Source organism: Onychostoma macrolepis, chromosome 07, assembly GCF_012432095.1.
Source record: "Onychostoma macrolepis isolate SWU-2019 chromosome 07, ASM1243209v1, whole genome shotgun sequence".
Classification (NCBI taxonomy): Eukaryota; Metazoa; Chordata; class Actinopteri; order Cypriniformes; family Cyprinidae; genus Onychostoma; species Onychostoma macrolepis.
In genome coordinates, this window is record NC_081161.1 from 10,530,508 (window position 1) to 10,551,324 (window position 20,817).

General features: G+C 39.8%; 2 protein-coding genes across 11 annotated transcripts in view; both read left to right on the top strand.

Moving 5' to 3' along the window:
• cbfa2t3 (CBFA2/RUNX1 partner transcriptional co-repressor 3) overlaps positions 1 to 14,865 on the top strand; it is a 50,011-nt gene extending 35,146 nt beyond the window's left edge. For 6 of the 8 annotated variants that reach the window (XM_058783484.1, XM_058783490.1, XM_058783488.1 and 3 more), the window contains 8 exons: positions 1,309 to 1,490; positions 2,807 to 3,087; positions 3,383 to 3,468; positions 4,356 to 4,584; positions 5,708 to 5,776; positions 6,433 to 6,486; positions 8,674 to 8,864; positions 9,439 to 14,865. In XM_058783484.1, the coding sequence (XP_058639467.1) occupies positions 1,309 to 1,490; positions 2,807 to 3,087; positions 3,383 to 3,468; positions 4,356 to 4,584; positions 5,708 to 5,776; positions 6,433 to 6,486; positions 8,674 to 8,864; positions 9,439 to 9,807 (1,461 nt within the window). In that variant the 3' untranslated portion in view covers positions 9,808 to 14,865. The remainder of the gene's footprint in view (positions 1 to 1,308; positions 1,491 to 2,806; positions 3,088 to 3,382; positions 3,469 to 4,355; positions 4,585 to 5,707; positions 5,777 to 6,432; positions 6,487 to 8,673; positions 8,865 to 9,438) is intronic. The other 2 variants (XM_058783485.1, XM_058783486.1) reach the window with 2 other exon arrangements.
• Positions 14,866 to 15,602: 737 nt separating this feature from the next.
• Positions 15,603 to 20,626, top strand: pabpn1l (PABPN1 like, cytoplasmic). 3 transcript variants are annotated; one of them, XM_058783503.1, is made up of 7 exons: positions 15,603 to 15,710; positions 16,624 to 16,717; positions 17,790 to 17,857; positions 18,023 to 18,129; positions 18,216 to 18,303; positions 20,037 to 20,167; positions 20,490 to 20,626. In XM_058783503.1, the coding sequence occupies exons 2-7, from the start codon at positions 16,657 to 16,659 to the stop codon at positions 20,527 to 20,529; spliced, it is 495 nt and encodes a 164-aa protein (XP_058639486.1). In that variant the 5' UTR covers positions 15,603 to 15,710; positions 16,624 to 16,656; the 3' UTR covers positions 20,530 to 20,626. The 3 variants fall into 3 exon arrangements, with proteins under 3 accessions (XP_058639486.1, XP_058639489.1, XP_058639487.1); XM_058783506.1 differs by having other exon boundaries at positions 15,647 to 15,710; positions 16,624 to 16,683; XM_058783504.1 differs by lacking the exon at positions 15,603 to 15,710 and adding an exon at positions 15,722 to 16,092.
• The last annotated feature ends 191 nt before the right edge of the window (positions 20,627 to 20,817 follow it).

Below are 20,817 nucleotides of genomic sequence, written 5' to 3' on the forward strand. Positions count from 1 at the left end.
TACTGAAGGGGCCTCAAGTCAGATGCCACACTCCCCTGACCAGCATAAAATACAGGGACACTTAGAGACAACAATTCAAAAACACATTCACAAACGTAAAACTCAAATTTCAGCATATAGATATCACCCATAACTGGTTGTAGAGAGAGAACGTATCCATTGACCACAGAACGGAACAAGAAAATGTTTGGTGTGGAAAGTTGCCTTGGAGGCCCCCCACACCCCATCTTCCACTATGCGTGTGCGCATGTTAGTGAGATATAGACTACACAAGACATATCTCATAGTGTGAGTGTTTTATTCAAAGCAGAGCACTGTGGTACATGGCACCCAGCACATTGCTCACAGGCTGCTGTCAAAGGCCTGCAGAGTGTTGATGTTACACATCTGTATCATCAGCCAGCTGTGTACTGTTATACTGACAGCCAGAGAGAAAAAGACAACAAGAAAGCAAGGGTGAGAGAGAGAGAGAGAGGCAGCACAGTTCTCCTGCAGACCTCAGCAAGGCACAAACACATGGTGGGCCAGAGAAAGGGTCTGTTTTATCTCATACTCTTTCTTTCTCTCTCTCTTAACACAAACCCTGTTAAAAGACCAACATAACTGGCCATCAGAATATGCTGTATTTGAAATACTGGTCTCCAGCTTGGGATGCTGATGTACTAACTTAGGTTAAACGAAAAGACTTCTTTGGTTAACCAGCTTCAGAAAAACACATTATAGCTGACTAAATTAACCAGTGTGTTAATTTAACCAGTTAACCATTTTAGTGCCGTCCATTGTTATTGCGCAAAGAGTGCTCCGTTTATCACTAAAAAGCTGTCACTCATCTTAGTTCATCGCAATCTCACAAAGTTACGTTATAATCAATGAAGTTCACTACGCTGCACACTGAATCTATTATTTACATTGCACCTACTCCACTTTGTTATAATTAGATGATTTGGGCTGAACACAACACCTGCAAAAACTCTGGCGATTTGATAAGTTAAATGCCTTTGATTGACTGTTGAGTACAAGGAATCAACAAATATGTCTGTGATTGGCTATTGATCAATGCTGCAAAACACGTTGAAATAAAAACCGATCTCCAGAGCGCAAACCGTAATGCGCTGGATAGTTTGCCAAATCTGCAATGAAATGCGATTATTACAGCTTAAACTGAGGGTTCTATTGATTTAGTTTGAGGGTGCTTAGTACCCTCTAGCACCAAACCAGCACTACCGATCCAGGAGATTTGCGTTCGTCTTTATGAAAAGAAATGCTTTCCTTTCTCACCCACATTTTATTTCTCTTTCTGTCCAATAGGCTAACTTGCCCCTCCTGCAGAGGGAGCTGCTTCACTGTGCTCGGATGGCTAAGCAGACCCCAGCCCAGTATCTGGCCCAGCACGAACAGCTGCTGCTGGATGCCAACGCCAGCTCTCCCCTGGACTCCTCCGAGATCATGCTGGAACTCAACGAGCATGGCAAGAGACGTACCCCGGACAGGTATACACACTTTAACACACACACAAACTTGTCTTTCTGTGTACCATTTTCATAACAAATACCTTAAGTCATAAATATCTACAAAGTCAAGCAAAAGGCAAAAATGTAGACAGCTACGGTAAATGTCAACACAACCTTGCCCTGGGCATACTTCTTCCTGTCTAGCTTCGAAATGCACACACACTCAATGTAATGAGTGGAGGGTGTGGGAAGGTTAGGCCACACAGAAGGAGACCATGAGGAGGGTAGAGAGAAGGTGGGAGTGTGTGTTGTGTGTCTGCCAGGTGCTGCCAGTTGCCTGTGGAGCAGAAACAGACTGAGATGCTCTAACATCACACAAAAGCATTATGCATACCAACAGAGTCCATACATTGGCGAGACATTTAGAACTCTTGACAATCCAAAAATTAATTTTGGGACTTAAAGCACCAATATTTCTGTTTGTCTCCTCCTTTTGTTTTTCTTCTACTCTCTCATCCGCACTGTCTCCTGTTAGTTCCCCAGTAGCTGTCCATATGTCAATGATGTGTCCAGATGGTGATCTTGCTGAACCCCTGCTTGAACTGATCTGGGGGGAGGGATGAATAGAGAGAGAGAGAGGCAGAGAAAAAGAGAGGGGTGGGGGTAGAGGAATGGGCAATCCCCTACTGTAATCCATACACCTCCATCTCTGAAGCCTAGGCTTACCATATCACGGCAGGAGCCCCAGCTGTTGCTTTGATTTGTGGGATGTCTGGCCACAACTGCAGAAATGCTGCAAAAGGTTGGAAGTTTTTGGGTTGGTTGTGGAGGCGGGCATGATAGGGTGTCGTACATGCAGCCAGATTCAGATGTCCAAGCCAACTGCACTCTACTCTCAAGTGCAAGAAAACAAGCTTGCACAGTCCTCGCACACACATGTATTTCATGCTCGCAGAAGGGAGAGGAGCTTTAGCCCTGAATGCCTGGCTGCTGCACTCAGCTAAACAGATTATTATCAACACTGCTGCACAGGCCAGCCAGATGGCTCCAAAACGCCAGTGTCACTGAACATCTGCCAAAGGGAGCAGCTCTCACAGTACAGCAGCTCAGGAGAGAGAGAGAAACGGGTGAGAACGGGAAAGATTAAGGGGTTGGGATTTAACTCCGTTTCTTGGTATATGAAGGCTAGAGTCCACATATGGCTCACAGCTGGCCTCAACATTTGGACATGAGTGGAGGGGCAGAGAGAAAGAGGGAGTTGGGATGGGTTAGACTGCAAGAATGTAAAACTATCAATAGCCCTTTTTCCTCTTGAATATGTCCTTTCTACTGCATTTCTACAATCTTTATAACAGGACCAAAGAGAGTGCAGGGGACCGAGACGGCTTGCACCCGGAGCACCTGGCCAAACGTCCATGCACAGTGAGCCCGAGTCAGCGCTTCAGCCCAAGCAGTGTTTTACCTGCTCACCCTCTCCCCAACGGCCTACAGAGTCATCCACCCAATGGCCTTCCACATCCTAACCCTCCTGCCCCACAGCACTACCGTTTGGAAGACATGGCACTCGCCCACCACTACAGAGACACTTACAGACATGCAGAGCACAGGGACGTCCGGGATCGTCACCGGCAGACAGGTCAGAGTGGTGCAGTCTACAGTAAAATAAACCAAAAAACTCCTTGGGGCCATGTTTACAGTGAATTCAAATTATACACAGTCACAGGTGTTCATATATACATGCTGTTTTACAACAAATTTAAATATGGCTAATCCTAACAGAGTTTATGGTTTGAATTTGAGTAATATTTCCAACTGCAGAAGTAATGGCAGGAGTGCAAAGCATTGTAGAATTGCACATACATAGACATGGTTTCTCTATTGTGATATATGCTAAGTGCGTATGCTAATGTGGTGCTGTGCTTGTGTTACAGCCGTGCATGGAACACGTCAAGAGGAAGTGATTGATCATCGGCTGACAGACCGCGAGTGGGCTGAGGAATGGAAGCACCTCGATAACGTATGTGTGACCAGATGCTTTGTTTTTGCATGAATGAGAATGAGTTTTGGTTGCTGGTCCAAGGTGATCTAACAACCATAACCAAGTTAACCAAGATGGTGTACCATGTCAAAAACAAGGTCAACTAATGGACATAGGAAAGTGGTACAGGAGGGAAGACAGAATGTTGGGATGTTGACAGACATAAGCTGTGTCAAATATTCGATGGACACCTGATAGTTGATGAATTAGTTCAGACCTTTTCTGGATGACAGCAAGGCCTTTGTTATGCTTTTTGCTCACCTCACCATTGCCTCTATACAGACTTACACTCAAACACATATTGAATAAAAAGGCCACAGATGGAGTGAGGAACCCAGTGGAGGACGTTCCCACTGGACAGAGCAGCTGAGACAAGGCTTGCAATCTGTGAAATCAGGCTTATTCTGGACTGTATCCAAATCTGAAATAAATACAGCCAACAACATACTCAGAGAGTGAAGAATGGCATCACATGGATGAGGGGAGATCTTATTGAGGGGGACGAAAGAGGACGAGAGTGAGAGAAGGCTGTAGAAGCATGGGGGAAGAATGAATTGTTTTGGCTTCTCCCACTGGCAGCACAGCTGTTGCAGGGCTATTGTTGCTTAACCACTCAACCGCTCACTGCACCACTGGATTACACACACACACACACACACACACACACTCACAAAAGTGTTCGAAATATCTCATGCTTGTGCTGCTCACTAATGCATCAGCCCTTCGAATAAAATATAGCATTTTTTTTATTATTAGTAATGGCCAAAGAAGGTGCAATGTAGAAGTGGTTATTGTGGACTTTAGGATGGATGTTGGTTCATAACATCCTCTTCTACTATCTCCCATTCCTTTCTATCTCTCTATAGTTGCTGAACTGTATAATGGATATGGTGGAGAAGACACGGCGTTCCCTCACCGTGCTGCGACGCTGCCAGGAGGCGGACCGTGAGGAGATGAACCACTGGATCCGTCGCTATAGCGACGTGGAGGATATGAAAAAAGGTGGGAGCTCCGCCCAGCGGCCTCCTCCTCTTCCTCCCCACCACAACTCTTCCTCCTCCAACACTCCTAACAGCAGCGACACACAACCGCTAGGTACATGCACCGCTGCAGATGCAGCCGCAGGCGCAGATGCTCGGCATGCAGCATGTCTCACACATTCTTAGCAACTGCAGACACCACCCTCGTCTAAGTGGTTTCCATCAGCCAACACACCGCTCAGATAAATGTGATTTTAAACTAAACTTAAATAAAAAATCTGACAAGTTTTTTAGGTGACCAGTCAGAAGTCAAAAAGAGCTTTATTACCAAGTATGTTTACACACACAAGGAATTTGACTTGACGACAGGAGCTTCCAGTGCAGAAGAAAGTACGGACATAGTGCAACGTACATGATAGTGCAGACATACATAGGAATGTAACACTAATATAAGAAAAACTGAAAATTAAATAATGCACTATATACAGACGTAGAAGTGTAGGAAAAAATGGTAATTGTTTAAATGAATGTACAATGTTATTTACAAGTGTGCAGTTTACAAATTTCAAATTCTATGTATTAATATGTCAGTTATGATGGACAGTGTATAGTCAGCATGTGATCCCATATTTAGCCCACTTACCTTACCTTACAGTTTATCTTTGCCCTACCATTTCTAGTCTATAGCCACTGCCAAGGCATGGGACAGCTAATTCTTGTCTGTCACACCATGTTCTAACCCACCCTGTTCCTAGGGACTCAAAGTACTGTATTTGGGTGTCTCTGTAAGCTAGCACATCTGATTCCACTCAACAAGTCATTAGTACAGTGATCTATGATTTGAATTAGGTGTCATGTAAGGGAGACATCCAAAATGTGCAGTACTATAGGTTCCTGGGAATAGTGTTGGGAAACACTGTCCTAAACAAGCACAACAAGTAATTTCTGTTGTCATTGAAAGCAAAAGCAAAAAAATAAAATAAAATAAAATAAAATAAAAATAAATAAATAAATAAAACAAGCAGCCAAGTAAACTGTTGATATTTATGATTGCGGTAATTAGGACTAAACCATTTTTTGCGTTACATCTGGTAAGGATATGGTTGTCAACCTCCAAAAGCATGTCATGATTTCAAAGTTGCACTATATTGTTTAGTTTTTTCCACGTCTGAGGGAGTATACAATGCTTTTCTCTCATCCAGGTGAACTCAAGTCGCTTTTTTCATGTTCTTTTACAGAAATCCACAGAGACTTCCTGCACCGGCCCCCGTCAGGCTACCTACCCGAGGAGATCTGGAGGAAGGCTGGTAAGTGCATTTGGACAGTGCATTGTCTACTGTCACCTACCTCCACACGTGCACACAGACATATGCACACTGGCCTGCAGGGCCTCACAGCTGTAGTTATGCAAGGCCAGGAGCAGGAAAGGCCGTTGAAGGCCGTTATTGTTAAGAGTTCTCCATCTGTCATGACCATGAAAGACAACTGCAGTTAAAGCTGCAGTGAGAATGCAGTAACCTGCAGCAGTCAACAGCAGAGAAGCACAGGTAGGGCCAATAAACCTGACCCTGCCCGAAGAAAGAAAGAAACAAAGAAAGAGAAGTGAGACAAAAACACGGCTGGATTGTTCTTGTTCACAAGAGTCTGTTTTATTACTGTAGTAAGATATATAGTAAAAGGTTTAGGGGGCTGTACATACGCCTGCTTGCCCTCTGTGCCATGTAGGTCACACACAATACTGATGGGGTCAGCCAGAGCACAGGTGGTGTCACTCACCCCAAAGGTTAGAGATCAAAGGGCACTTATTAACTGTGACCCACACCAGTAACATTACAGCTGAGTAAAATCAATATGCCATTACTAATTTAAAATGCTGGAATGATGCTGCTGTTGGTCTGAAAAACTTTTCACTGCATTTTCACTGTGACAAAAGCCTTTTTAATTGCAGTTGTTTTTCATGCAGGTGCTACAAGTATCCCGCTCTCGCCAGCATTAAAGCAACTTCAGAACAAGCAGGGTGAGTAACAGCACCCGCATTACAAACCGACCTGCTCTTTTTTCATTTTATTGCATAGATGGCCTTGTATCATTTTTCTAGTTTTTTAATTTTTCTAAACAATTCACAGGTGTTTCTCCTAAAATACCTAATGCAAACAAATGAGACAAATATTGACATGTATTAAGAGTGCAGAACTATTAAATTAATGTGGACAGCATAGCTCAAACAAATCAGATTTTGAAGTATTTGATGAAAAATGTTTGAAATCATATTGAGATTTTTTGGTGAAGTGTAAACCATAGTTTAAATCATTGACAGGTCTCTTCTGAAACTTCCAGAGGTAAACCGAAAACTGAGATTACTAATAGTGAGACTACTATGATGTTTTTCGGAGGAGAAATGTTTTTTAGAAACTGCTAATTCATGTAGAATTAAAAGTTTTTTATCTACTCATTGCTGTCTATGAGAAATAATTGAGATATTAAAGGAGGGCCAAACATGAATTTTCTTACCTGTGGGTGTCTAGATTTTCATGTCCCTCTGCCTTTGGTGAGGCCTGTCTTTGAAAATGCAAGAGAATAGCAAAAGAAAAAAAAAACTGTCATATCCCTGTGGGATTAAAACGTTAATATTGCCGCCCCATGTTTTCCATTATGTGCCAATTGCTCTAGCATCTGCTCCCAAGTCTCCTTGATAAAAATTAATTAAATTTGCAAACTAATTTTAGTGGTGCATGCTCCGATTCTGATTAAGCAGTCTAGTGTTTTCAAAGATACAGAAAATTTGGCGAGAACCAAAAAGATGAAGAAAAAAGCAAAGAAGTGAAGAATGAAGGCAGAGACAGGATGAAAAAATGAGGAGATGTGTGTGGGAGGTGCGGAGAGAACAAACTGAATACTAACTAGCTTTCCAGCTGAGACAGTAGTGATGTAGATGAAAACACACACATACACTCAGTCAGTCAGTAGCCTGAGGCAGAACTCTATGGAGAATTGAATGGAGGGTGTGTTATGACAGATATTTATGACCGGGTTCCTCACAACCAGCTTTCCAGAGTAAACACACTATGGGGCAAAGAGTACAGAGCCCAGACATATGAAAAATCTGCAATAAGAATGTTGTGTGTGTGTGTGTGTGTGTGTGTATACCCCCTGCAGCAATACACATGCATTCACCAAGCACATCATATCCTCCTGACAGATTCTGAAATCACCCACATACTGTCTAAACCATTACCCCACAAAATCATAGACAGCATCCTAACATAAATGGAACTTTAAAAGAGATGTTTTTAAAGACTCCGCATAGGCAACTCCTTATGTGAGGCACATGAGAATCAGTTAATTTGGTATTTGGTGTTAGCATGTTGCTAAGCTAACAGCGTGATACTAAAAGAATCCCAAAAAAAAATTTCACACAAAAATATTGGGTAATATTTTCCATACTGAATGAAATGCAAATGTATATGTATAATCATTTGTAGTCTTAAAACGCCTTAAAACATTTTAGATAAATTGTTCTGCTTGTTTGGGACAGCCTCCACATTGGAAATGTTACTCTGATGCCCTAAAATGTGGTTTAGGTCACCTATCTCACTAAGTTTTAGAGCTTATGTTAAATGTTCACATTTAAAAAGGCCAAATGGAACACAAGGAACCCTAATGTTCAGAGTGCTAATGAGTCAGGTGTTAGATTTCTATTTTAGACAACACCCGTACACATTCACACCTGCGTGTCCTGAAAACTTGCGCAGTTGCACAGACACACACATTTACTCTCAAACAATGGCATTTGTAGAACAAAGTTTGCCACAAGTCATCCTGGTTTTCCTTCTCCTATACGGAATGATCCAGCCTCAGTAATGAAGCTGTGCATTTGCTCCGCCATTTATCCACTTAGTAAAAAATATGAAATATTTAATCATGTATTGTTAGGTAAATAGGCAAGCTTGTGAACAACCTTTCAAGATGTCTACTGCCTATCAACACTAGAAATAACACTTGTAACCACTGTCGTTCGGATCAATTATTAATAGCTTATTTTTCTGACAGAATGTTTTAAATCTTGGATGATGTACATCTGTTTGGAGAGATGAAACAAGCTGAAAGCTTTGAGTGCCTCAATAAACGATGTTGAGAGGAACAGCAGTGGTCTACGGGGATAATGTCTTATTTTTTTCTCTCAATATTCCTTCCTCATTTCCAGAGGAGGCAGTAAATGAAGTGAAGAGACAGGCCATGTCAGAGCTGCAGAAGGCGGTATCGGATGCTGAGAGGAAAGCTCACGAGATGATCTCTGCTGAGCGCTCCAAGATGGAGAGAGCTCTGGCCGAGGCTAAGAGACAGGCCTCTGAGGATGCGCTGACTGTCATTAACCAGCAGGAGGACTCCAGTGAAGTAAGTACCACATGTAACCAGTGTTCAGAATAGATGACAAGTATACTGCATACTGCCTACTATTGGATATTGCCTCAATTCATTCGTCACACTGAAGACAATGTTCTCTGGTTGTTCACTGCCCATTTTGGCAAAGGCAGCAGGTCATCTAGATATTTTACACATACTGTATAGTGTACATACTACTGTTGGTCACAGACAAGACAGGGGGTCTGTTAAAACTCAAAGGGCTCAGGGGAGGCAAGAGAGACACGGACTCCAGCTGTAACTTTACCTGCTTGTATCACTGTTGGACAGTGTTTCTTTAGAAAAACAAGTGATTTATACAATTTTCAATGTTAGATTTTGTAATATTTGCATTATTTTTGTACTACAAACTTTTTCTCATACAATATTTTGAGGAGGCACTGCCTCCCTTGCCTCCTCAGGGGAAATGTCCCCATTTGGAAACATACCCGCATATAAACATGCAACATTAAACACAATTAGTCTCATAAGTTACTGTGCTATGTGTTGAAGTGCATTCTTTTATCATGGCATGGAGATTGATAATTGTTTGTATGGCAATCAACAGTCCTCGTTCGTCTCCCTCCAACAGAGCTGCTGGAACTGTGGTCGCAAGGCTAGCGAGACGTGCAGCGGATGCAACACTGCACGCTACTGTGGCTCTTTCTGTCAGCACAAGGACTGGGAGAAGCACCATCACGTATGCGGCCAGGGCCTGCCCGGGAGTAGCAGCGGGCCACTCGGGACACCATCTACCACCTCCATCTCCTCCTCGTCCAGCGCGCCCCCCACACACTCCGAGAGCACCCCTCCAGGCCCCCTGTCCCTGGTGGGGCAAACCAGCAGCAGTGGCAGTCCCAAGGAAGCGAGCTCCAGCAGCGTTTCTCGCTCAACCACTCCAGCAACACCCGCTCTGATGGATTCCTCGTCCCGCTGACTGATGAACCCCAAATCTTAACCCATGCCCAGCCACGTCTACTGCTGCTACAGCATCCTTCATCCAAAACAAGCTGAGGAACCTCCACCATACTTACCATCCTCTCAAAATGAACTACGGCAACCTGGCTTCCACATCTGCATTAAGATCTTGTTTTCTCAGTCTCCAAAAAACCCATCAAGGCTCAGATTCCTTCACAAAAGGATATACTGTGTTTAATGCAACATGAGCAGGGTCTGTTATACTGGATGCCACCGAGAACGCCAGGAAAACACGTATAGTTACACATTACATGTTTTATTCATGTATAAGACAATTTTAGGCATGGCCTCAGTTACCTACACCCTTTAAGTGAGGTGTGCTCTGTGTGAATTGGGGTGGCACCATACTCTGAACATGTCTTGACCCAGGTAGGACTAAATATACAGTATGTAGGACGGATTCCTCTAAAATGACCGACAGCCGCCACTGCGGGATGTCAATAACGGACAAGAGCACTCGGAAAATCTTCCACCACAGAGCTACTTCCTCACAACATGACACACTGCATTTCATTTTTTGGCTTTAATTAAAACAAAAGAAAAGTCCAAAAATCCAAAAGAAATAATAATGATGATTAATAAGAAGAAGAAAACCTGTTAACTACCTTGCTAGCGAGCCAAGAAAATCTACACCAGACTCACCTCTCTGTACTGACGTGAACCCAAATGAATTTTAAGTGAAAAAAAAAAGAACATGATCCAAACCTTTTTATTACACTGCCAAAGTTACTAAGAAGCACTCATCTTGTAACCAAACGCAAACAACTTCACCTCCTCAGCAGTAAAGCCAGCCCAGAGTTCCACAGTCTGTGGAGAGGTGGCATGGTGACTAGACACTCAAACCTTCACTGTGCCCACTGTGCTGCCCACTCAGATCCTGAGGAACGCAGACTTTAGCCCGGATCCATGGCTATGGCAACGGAGGGTTGCACCTGGGATGCTTAAAGCAAGTCACCCAGTCCACCGCAAAGAGAAATGACATGAAAACGAAAGAGAAGGCGAGGATGAGTAAACGAAAAGAGACAGATTGGCCTCAAAAGGAAAGACGAACGGCAACGGAACTGCCAAAAACCTCATTGGATTGTACACTAAGAATGAGCCTTTTCTTGTGAAACATTTTCGTTTGGTTTTCCTAAAGCTCTCTGAATGCTGAGACATTTCATTTTGTTGTACGATTTCATTCTCCCTTGTTTTCCAAAGCATGACAAGACTGTAGAGTCTCACGAGACTGGCGTAGACTTGGTTCTCTTTTCTCTCGCTCTTTCTACCTCCCCCCATCTTCTATATGTTCATCCCTTTTGTCTCCTGACAGAACCTCTAAGCAGATATCCATGAAGGGATCAAACGTTGCTTGTAGATATTACTTTCTGTTTCTGGATGTCTCTGTCTTCAATATCTGCTTGTGTGCGTACTCAGAACGAGGAACGCGTTCTTTCTTTGTCTTCTTTTAGGTTTCAGCCGAACATTGGACAGAAAAAGACACTCTAATGGGAGAGAAGCTGTGTTGTACCTATTGTTCGATTTGTTGTATGGATATTGATGATGAGAATCCTCATGTAGAATATTTTATATTGCTCGCATTGTAAGACAGTGAGAGAACGGAGGTGCAATATGAAAAGAGAATTCAGCTACTGAATGGAACCTCAGAAACGGCCCTTAGGGTATCTTATAATATAAATATACATATAAATATATCTAAAATTACCACAGTAAATTAATGTGAATGTACATAGTATTTAAAAAGAGGTCCAAAAATGAGTTTGCCAAATAACAGAAACCTTTAAAGTATAATGTCTAGAATTTAATTTCTCTCCATTTAATCTTTTCTGTCTGAATGATCATTTTACAACGTCTGTTGTAACCGTGAAGGAGGAAGAGGTCTTCACATCACCGCTCGTGTAGATTACTGCCAGAGGACTCTGCTTATTGACACCATGGGCGAGACGTTTTTGTATCCATAAGCGTGTCGAAGCAAATGCCATCACTTTAACGACACGCCAAACCACAATAGATTGACCTATCTCGCCCCGCTGAGAAGCTCCCAGACTAGAATCTGTGTGAAACATTGCCATCCTTTGGGCCAAAGTGTCACTGCAGTGGTCCAATGTGTAATTTGCACACATAAACACACATGCATGCACAAACAATCACAAAACCAAACCCTCGATTATTCATAGTCCAAGTGTCTGACACAAGAATAAAGCAAACACTATCTGGTTCTCATCTGGTTTTGCTACAGTTCCCAGATTTTGCTTTGGACATCACGTTGTGATCCAACATAGTACCGAAGCATAATCCATATTTAATGTAGTCTGGATAATATCTGTAGAAGTTGCTGTGTGCACTGAGCAAGCTCTGCTGATCCCAACATTCATGTTCCTTAAGGGTTGTTCGTGACGGCAGTTACGACGGACAAGACTACCCCTCAGAGTAAAAATACTTAGAATTTTGCCACCAGCTTACGCTTGCAACCCTGTTTACAGCCTTTGTTTTGGTCAGATATAATTTTCTGCAGTCTAACTGAAACACCAATTTTGCTGATTACGTGGCGCTCCTCTGATACGGACCAAACTTGAAAGGCCAGTTTTATTTTTGGTGTTGCTTTAGGTGTGAGGTGGGTTGATGGTTTAATTTTCCACGTGGCATGTGTGAATTATCTATCTAACTATCGGATTTCTAAATTAATATATGAACTCATCCAGAAAATATCAGCAAAACATGATCTAAAAACCAGTGAATTACTAGAACACCAGTCTGATGTAATAAGTCTCTCTCTCTCTCACCCATTTTGAGGAGGATTTTTCATGAACCATCCTCTCTTTTCTTACTAGCTACCTCCTGTAAACAAACCCAAGACAGTTTGAATGAATGAAACCACTAGCAGACATGCAAATCTATCATCCTGCTCGAGCTAAACAAGACATTTCAACATAGAAACTCAAGAAATTGGTATGTTTTGTCCACATTTTCATGCCTACACAAGTGATGAGCAAACAAAGTCCTGTTTTTTCATGGGCTGTTATACAACAAATTAAGCCAAAAACACTCTACAGAAGTACGTAGCGATGCAAAAGCGTGCACTCTTGTGTTACTGTTGTGTTACTGCGGCGGTAACCAAACTCAGTTCTCAAGGGTGTAAAGTAAAGTTACTTTCAAATGTCTGTGCCGTTAAACCGGATGAGTTATTATTCAGGTAGCTAAATGTTGACAGTTGAAACCAACTTTACCTAACTTGCACAGCAAAATTCTCTTTAAACAGTTGCTCTGCTATGACTTTAGTTTACCTGTCTGTAGAAGAGTACTGATTGTAGAAAAAAAGTGTTTACATTCATGCCCGCTATGGCAAGTCTTAGAGTTGTTGTGTCATGAACGGTTCTGACACTGTTCAGAATGCAACAATGAGTGAAATTGAGCTTGCGTATAGTTGTACTTGCTTAGAATGTTTTGAGCCCTGAACATAAACATGTCTCATAAATATCCAAAATGATAAAAGCACAGACCAAAGCATAACTGCACATCCATAGAAGTCGTTTGGACATTGCATCGCTTAAAAAAGCAGCCTGAATGTGGGTGAGCGACTATACCCATAAACCAAAGTGTACAAAATGACCATGTTGAAAGCACAAGACGACAGCAAACACATTGAGAGAAGAGATCGGTACTATTATTCCAAGCCAGGGGAGTGCTTGTTCCTGGCATCCAAAGGAAATCAGATAAGATTAAAAATACTTCTAACATTTAAACCAACCTTGCTCAAAGATTTCATTATGGGAATGCACGAGTGCACGACTTTCTATTAATGATTTTGCTAAGGAACTTACTTGAATCTCAAGAGCTTTAAAATAACACCATTAGCAAAGTTATGGTAGAGAACTTCCATAAACTCATTTTGAGCTTTGCATGTCTGCTAGTCCAGAACTCATACAAATATATATTTGCAATATTTTTGGCCATTCTGCTCCTAACCAAAATCGAACCAAAAACACCATGCAAATGCATCTTTAACTGTGTGCTGTAATCCCGCTGTTATCTGGCATATCGAAGGGCCGTCATTCTCAAAGCAAATTTGTGGATGCCTAGATTTGGTCAGCATTTGGCCTTGTCAGTGAACCCAAGGTGGGCAGCTGCTCTATTCAAAGACTGACATTGGGAAAGAGAGAGAGAAACTACATCCTACACATTAAGCAAACAGACTCTTGAAGTAAAACGGATGCTGAAGGATAACTAGTCAACAACTTGTTTTTAGTGATGACCTGTTTATCTTGACATCCCAAAAGCCCTCCTGAAAAAACAAAACAGCTTAAACCAGCCTAAGGTCACCAAGCTGGTTTCTGCCTGGGAGACTAGCGATATTACCAAAACCAGCTTAAATCAACTAAGACGAGACCAGCAAACCATTTTGGGCCGGTTTAAGTAATTTTTCAATAAAATATCCCTGCATATCACTAATGTTGTCCAGCATCACTAATGTTTTTATTTTCTTCATTTTTAATGACTAGGCCTATACCATCCACTAAGGTTAACAGAAAAACTGTACAAATGGAAACCTTTTACCACACAAGGCTGTAGTAGAAACCTTACACTACTGTAGAACTGAACATTGCTCTGACTAGCAGAGTGGGCCGGGCATTGAACACGCACACGATAAATGCCATAACAGCAAGATACATATTTCTGTACTAACAAAGGCTTGGTTTGATACATTTAGGCAAACATGATATACTGTATTGTGCAATACATCATAACAGGAAAAGGCATTGTTTCAAAAGGAAAGGTTGGTGTGTTAAATAAATTTTTTCTTTTCTCTTTCAAGGTCCTGTTATCATTCTCTAGACTATGTGAACTGTGCCAGGAGAGTTTTATTTATTTCTTGCATGCTCTTTTCCCCCTTTTGCAATTCCCTCACCCTCTCTTACTGTGCGCTTTGTTGGACATGTGACGCTGTAAACATTCTAAATCAGGTTATTGTCTGTGTTGAGATACGTATCTGTGTAATTAAAAAGACAGTGAAATATGACTAGTCTCTCAATTTGTGCATTTTTTTTTCTTTCTCCAAAACAGTAGCATTTTTAAAATCTGGAATGTGATATATCCCTGTGTCCATTTATCCATGGCAGTCCTCAATGAGGTACAACTGAAGCCATGTTTATGAGTTTATAGACATCAGTTAAAAGTATGAAATCTCACCCATCATAAGAAGGAACATATACATACTGATGTCTTGGCAGCTATCTATCAACCACATTGCTTCCTGACCAGAATTCCTAGTCAGTTGTCTACCAATCCTAGTCAAGGAATCAAAGACATTATTCCAATACAATACAAGTAGCTAAAATATAACATGACAAAACACATATTCCTATAAGAGTTTATTTGACTAGGCAGGTATTCATTTTGACTAATTTGATAAGTTTATTTGGTAACCTCATTCTTTAGGGATTTTTACAGTCCACTTTTAACAAAATAAGGTAAAACGATAAAGATTCAATAAAAGTAGGCCCAGTTTTGATAAAGATTACACAATCTACTGGGACTAGTTTTAGTTTACTGAACAGATCTTACTGGCTTTTTAGAGGATTCATATTTGATTGAATTAGGATTGGATTGGAATATCAATTCTATATTCATTCAGGATTTTTATTTTTTTATTTAACTCTACATCATTTATAGGGGAAAAAAAATCACCTCAAATCTCAATATATATATATATATATATATATATATAAAAAGCTGGGGGGAAAAAATCGCACCTGTTTCTATTACACTCAGCATCATTTGATTAGTCGAATCAGGTGTGTTCGTTAAGGGCTGTAACAGGAAGGCTGGTAGAGCTGATGTGGTAAACCAGCGTAGATCCCCCAGGTAAAGTTGGACAAACTGAAGAAAAAATATTAATTGTATTATGTCTGTTTACTTCGCTGTGAACAATAATAGCTATGTGGTGGGCAAAATCGTTAGATATCACGACTAGGCGAATATCAGGGACGTTTCACGTATAACGTTAGCCTAAACATGGCGGATCAAATTGTCAACATCACAGTCCAGAAGTCGATTATAAGATAATATCGTTCGCCTTTTCATCGCGTCTTAAAATATTTATGCTGTTTGTTTTTTTTTAGGAAAATTAAGGTCTATAAATTGCACAATTAATAAATACTGTAAAATCGCGACGAACACATATATAGGCCTACCTTACTGCAGTCTGTCAGTTGTATTGGGAATTTTCACACTAAGTCATTGGCAGGTTGGTATGGCGGCCTTAAGGGTTGTTAAATGTTTTATTGCACTCAACAAACCAAACATTACTAAACATTTAATTATTTTAAACATTTAAAATGATTGAAGGTTATATTCCTAAACATATAGGAGAACGTATTTTAAATAACGTTTAATAAGCTTTCCCCCCTCACAGTTCACAGAGGGATATAATACCCCCAAATTATTTTAAGGTTAATAATTAAGTTTTTGTTAGTGTTCCTCAAAAATAATAATAATAAAGGAAATAAACAACAGCACACAACTAGTAAATAATGACAGTCATTTTTAATTTTTGGTTAAATAAAAACTTTTTAAATAGTCCTGTAACGTTTTTAACTCGTACGTACATGTAGTGTCAAAATTAATATGTGGTCACAGAAAAGAAAAATCATACAAGAATTAGAAAACCAGTTTAAAATATCATCCTGCAAAAGATGTCATGTCAGCTACCCATGCACATTTTTTTCTTGGTACATAAGGAGCTGTATTTGAGTGAAAAATCATCTTGTTCCTTCAGGAGCTGGATGCGATTCAAACTCGTGTGCTGGAAATGGACGAGTCTGACATGCAGTATGAGGTAGAGAGACCGTTTCCCTACAGCCCTCAGGCAGGTGAGCAGCCAGCTGGCCCACACCTGAGCCCATCTGCTGGGCCACAGTGTCTTAACACTGCCCAATGAGGCATGCCCCAGAAGGGCTGTCCTGCAGCCCTGCGTGTGGTCTTATCTAAGGACATCTCCGCTAGCTCAGGGACAGCCTTCTGTGACAACTGTGAACCCTTCAATGCGCCAAAGACGCATATATACAGTTCCTACATACTTTGGCAAGTCCATGTGTACTATATAACATGTACAGTGTCATTTGTCTGTTATCATGCCATCCTCCAATGGCAAAACATGGACTTGGCTGATTAATGAAATTGAATTATGTAGGGCAGACCGGGGCTAGTTTTCTCAATGTTTTTTTTTAAAAAAAATTTTTTTTAACAGCTCTAAAAAGCGGACAATAGTAAATTTTTCAGTTAAAGTGAGTTCATTGTTAAAATCAGTATACCATACAGACATATCAAACAATTGTTTTGCCAAACAAATCTGAATAAATTGACTTGAAATTAAAATGTATGAAAGACTTTACTGTTAACGTTTTTTTTTTAAATCCTAAAGTTGACTTTGCTTGTGTGGTTTTATTGGGTACACTCATTTACCCAAATAGCTTTTGCAAAAATATTAGAATTAAATTTTTAAAAGTAATGGTTCTTTATTGGTATCTGTGGTTCTATCCATGAAGAACTGAACCTTTCCATTGCACAAAAGATTGGTTATAGTGGAATAAGATTCTTTAAATTGATTCTTGAAAATTTATAAATAAAAAAATAAAAAATCTTCTAAGAACTGTTTAATGAAAGTTCTTCCATGACATTACTGCAAAATACACCTTTTAGGTGTATTTGGATGATTTAAGTAATAAAATATTGTAATTTAGGCAATTCTTACATTAGTGCTACTATGTTTGTACAATTGGGTTTCACTCAACGCCTTACAGTTACTGAATTATATGGCCCAAATATAGCACTAGCCCTGGACCTCCCTATCATGTATCACCTTAAATGACATTCATTATTTAAAATATAATGTTAATATTTTATGTGATTTATAATTAACTTTTATAATCTTCCCTTCCTCAGGATTATTCTTCAGTATGAACCATGAGGAGAAAATAGATTCTGATAGGAGATCTATCTATGTGGGGAATGTAAGCTGCTTACGTTTTCAAGATCTCCTTTGCCAAGTAGTTACTGAAATAAGCAGAACAGATTTGAACTTTGTTTGGTATTGTATTTTAGTAATGTATAACAGGATTCCATTATTTGTAGTGTATGTTTATGGAAGACTACAAGCAATATTGTTTGACTTACAGGTGGATTATGGAGCAACTGCAGATGAACTGGAGATGTACTTCAATGGCTGTGGCCACGTTAACAGAGTTACAATCCCGTATAATAGATTCACAGGCCATCCAAAGGGGTATGTATCAATTTGGCTCCTAAACAAAAAATATATATATTTTCTTTTGACATAAAACATGTTTTATGAGTGTATTTTCCTTGTAGTTTTGCCTACATTGAGTTCTCAGAGAGGGAGTCTGTGAGGAATGCCATGACTTTAGATGAAACACTATTCAGAGGACGTGTCATTAAGGTGAGATGGAAATGTATTGCAATGGGATATGGTTATGAATTACATGGAAATGAGGCACCACAGATGGATGTGGCCCAAATCAGTTTTGGGCTTGACAGAGTGAACAGAAAGATATCATGTTAATTCTGATATTTTCAAATCCAATCTGAACCACTTTTATCTGATTTATTCCCACATATAAAAGAATACACCATCTGTTGATAATGTTTTGGATTAAATAATTGAGCAACTGAACTGAACATTAGCTTTACCAACACTGCATTTATTTTATTAACTTATTTTCTTCGGATGAACATGCATTCACTCTTAAATAAAGGTTCTTTATTGGCATTGATGGTTTCATGAAGAAACTTTAACATCAATGGAAACTTTCTTTACAATGGAAAAAGGTTCTTCTGATTGTTAATGTTCTTCACACTAAGGCAAAAGTGGTTCTTTTAACACCCGTCTCCTCTGTGGGACACCTAAGTTTACTTCACTATATGTGACCCTGGACCACAAAACCAGTCTTAAGTGTCAATGGACAGCTTATTTATTCAGCTTTCAGATGATGTATGGTGTGTTAGGATCGGATAATATTTGGCTGAGATACAACTATTTGAAAATCTGGAATCTGAGGGTGCAAAAAAAATCGAAATATTGAGAAAATCACCTTTAAAGTTGTCCAAATGAAGTTCTTAGCAATGCATATTACTAATCAAAAATTAAGTTTTGATATTTCCGGTAATAAATTTACAAAATATCTTCATGGAATATGATCTTTACATAATATCCTAATGATTTTTGGCATAAAAGGAAAAATTTATCATTTTGACCCATAAAATGTATTTTTGGCTATTGCTACAAATATAACCCAGCGACTTAAGACTGGTTTTGTGGTCCAGGGTCACATATTACAATTAAATCCTAATCAAATCATAACAGGAGTTCTGACCTTTGTCACAGAAAGTCACACTTTAGAAATCATAAGAAATTATATATCAATTGAAAATCTCAAAATTCATTCTTTGGAACCCATTTTAAAACCAGACATTGCATTACCATGGGAATGGTACATCAAAATCATGTTACAAAATGTTTTCATTCATGAATTATAAACATTTAAGTTTGGATAGTGCGCTTTAATGTCTATGTTCAAAAATGTGAGTGACAGTTAAGGGGTTAAGAAGTGTTCACTAAAAGGTTCTTTGAGGAACTAAAAATGGTTCTAAAGGCCCGTTCACACCAAGATAACGATATCAGCGTCCACACCAGCAGACGATATCATCTGTTTATTCTAAGTGCACGCTCATCTGCTGCTTTAAATTCTCCAGCTCATTATAGCAGGATTTATTCTGATTGGCTGTCAATGTTTGTATCGTTCATCAGCTGGAAAAAATCGTTGTGAAAATGATTCCAACGATATAGTTTCTCTGTGCCTTTATCGTTATAGCTGTGGAGTGGACTCTGCTATTCTTTAATATTGAGAATGATTTTTAGAACTATATCTTTATAGTTATTGTGCTTGGTGTGAACGGCCAGCATAATTATGAAAAACCCTGTTGGAGTGTGGTAGGCTGCATGTTTCAGTTTAGTGTCTCCCACATTTTAATTGTTACGTAAAAACAAAAACATGAGATGAAAATCACAATTGGGCACTTTTGCTTGTGGTGTGAATGTAGGCTCCAGTGTCAGTTTGTTTGTCATAAATCTGTGCCAGAAGCCCATTTCACATCAAGCTCTTTGTGCACTAGGTATTGCCAAAAAGAACAAACATTCCAGGTTTCAGGACTACAGACACATACTCGCGAGGAGGTTGGTCCCGAGGACGAGGTTTCCGTGCCTCGAGATTTTACAACCCGTTCAGGGGCTGCCACTTCATTAGGTCAGTTCTGCCAATACATAACAGTACCTCACATGACATGGAGCTTTAATTGTTCTTCGTATATACTGATTCAATAACCTTAATGATGATCTGGTAAACTTACACCTTAAACAAAACAAACCCTTAAACCTAAAGTAAAACAGAAAAGGAAATGTTGCTTTCAGATTTGTGAAGACTAACATTAATGCAATATTTCAGTTGTCATAGTGGTATCTTAACATTTATACTTCCTTTCTTGCAAATGTGACATTTGTACATCCATACTTGTAAATCCATCATTTACAGTCTTTTAAGATGTCATAAACTGTAATTTTTGTTTTAGGGAAAATGGAAGAGCTGATCCTTGGGTTGATTCTTTTTGATATTGAATTTTGACTTTTCTGTTATCTTCAAAGCACTTCTTGGTGCTGATTAAGGGATGTTTCAGTATTTGCATGACGGGAGCTCAGTTATTATTTTTCTGTGTGTAGCTTGAATGACACTACAAAAACGGAGACTTGATTTGTATTGATTGGTTACTATTTTATTTGTATTTTATTCAATTTCTTTAAAATACTATGCCTGAGAGAGGCTGAGATGTCTTGTGAATTTCAGTACTTTGTCTATTTTGGAATTTCAGTGCTAAAATTTAAGTCAAATCAATGTAAATA

Bases quoted from the DNA above. Each gene is read 5' to 3' on its own strand.
- pabpn1l (XM_058783503.1), top strand. From the start codon at position 16,657: ATGGACGAGTCTGACATGCAGTATGAGGTAGAGAGACCGTTTCCCTAC. The intron at 18,130-18,215 runs GTATGTATCAAT...TTTTCCTTGTAG, and splicing joins TTCACAGGCCATCCAAAGGG to TTTTGCCTACATTGAGTTCT. The intron at 18,304-20,036 runs GTGAGATGGAAA...TTTGTGCACTAG, and splicing joins TCAGAGGACGTGTCATTAAG to GTATTGCCAAAAAGAACAAA.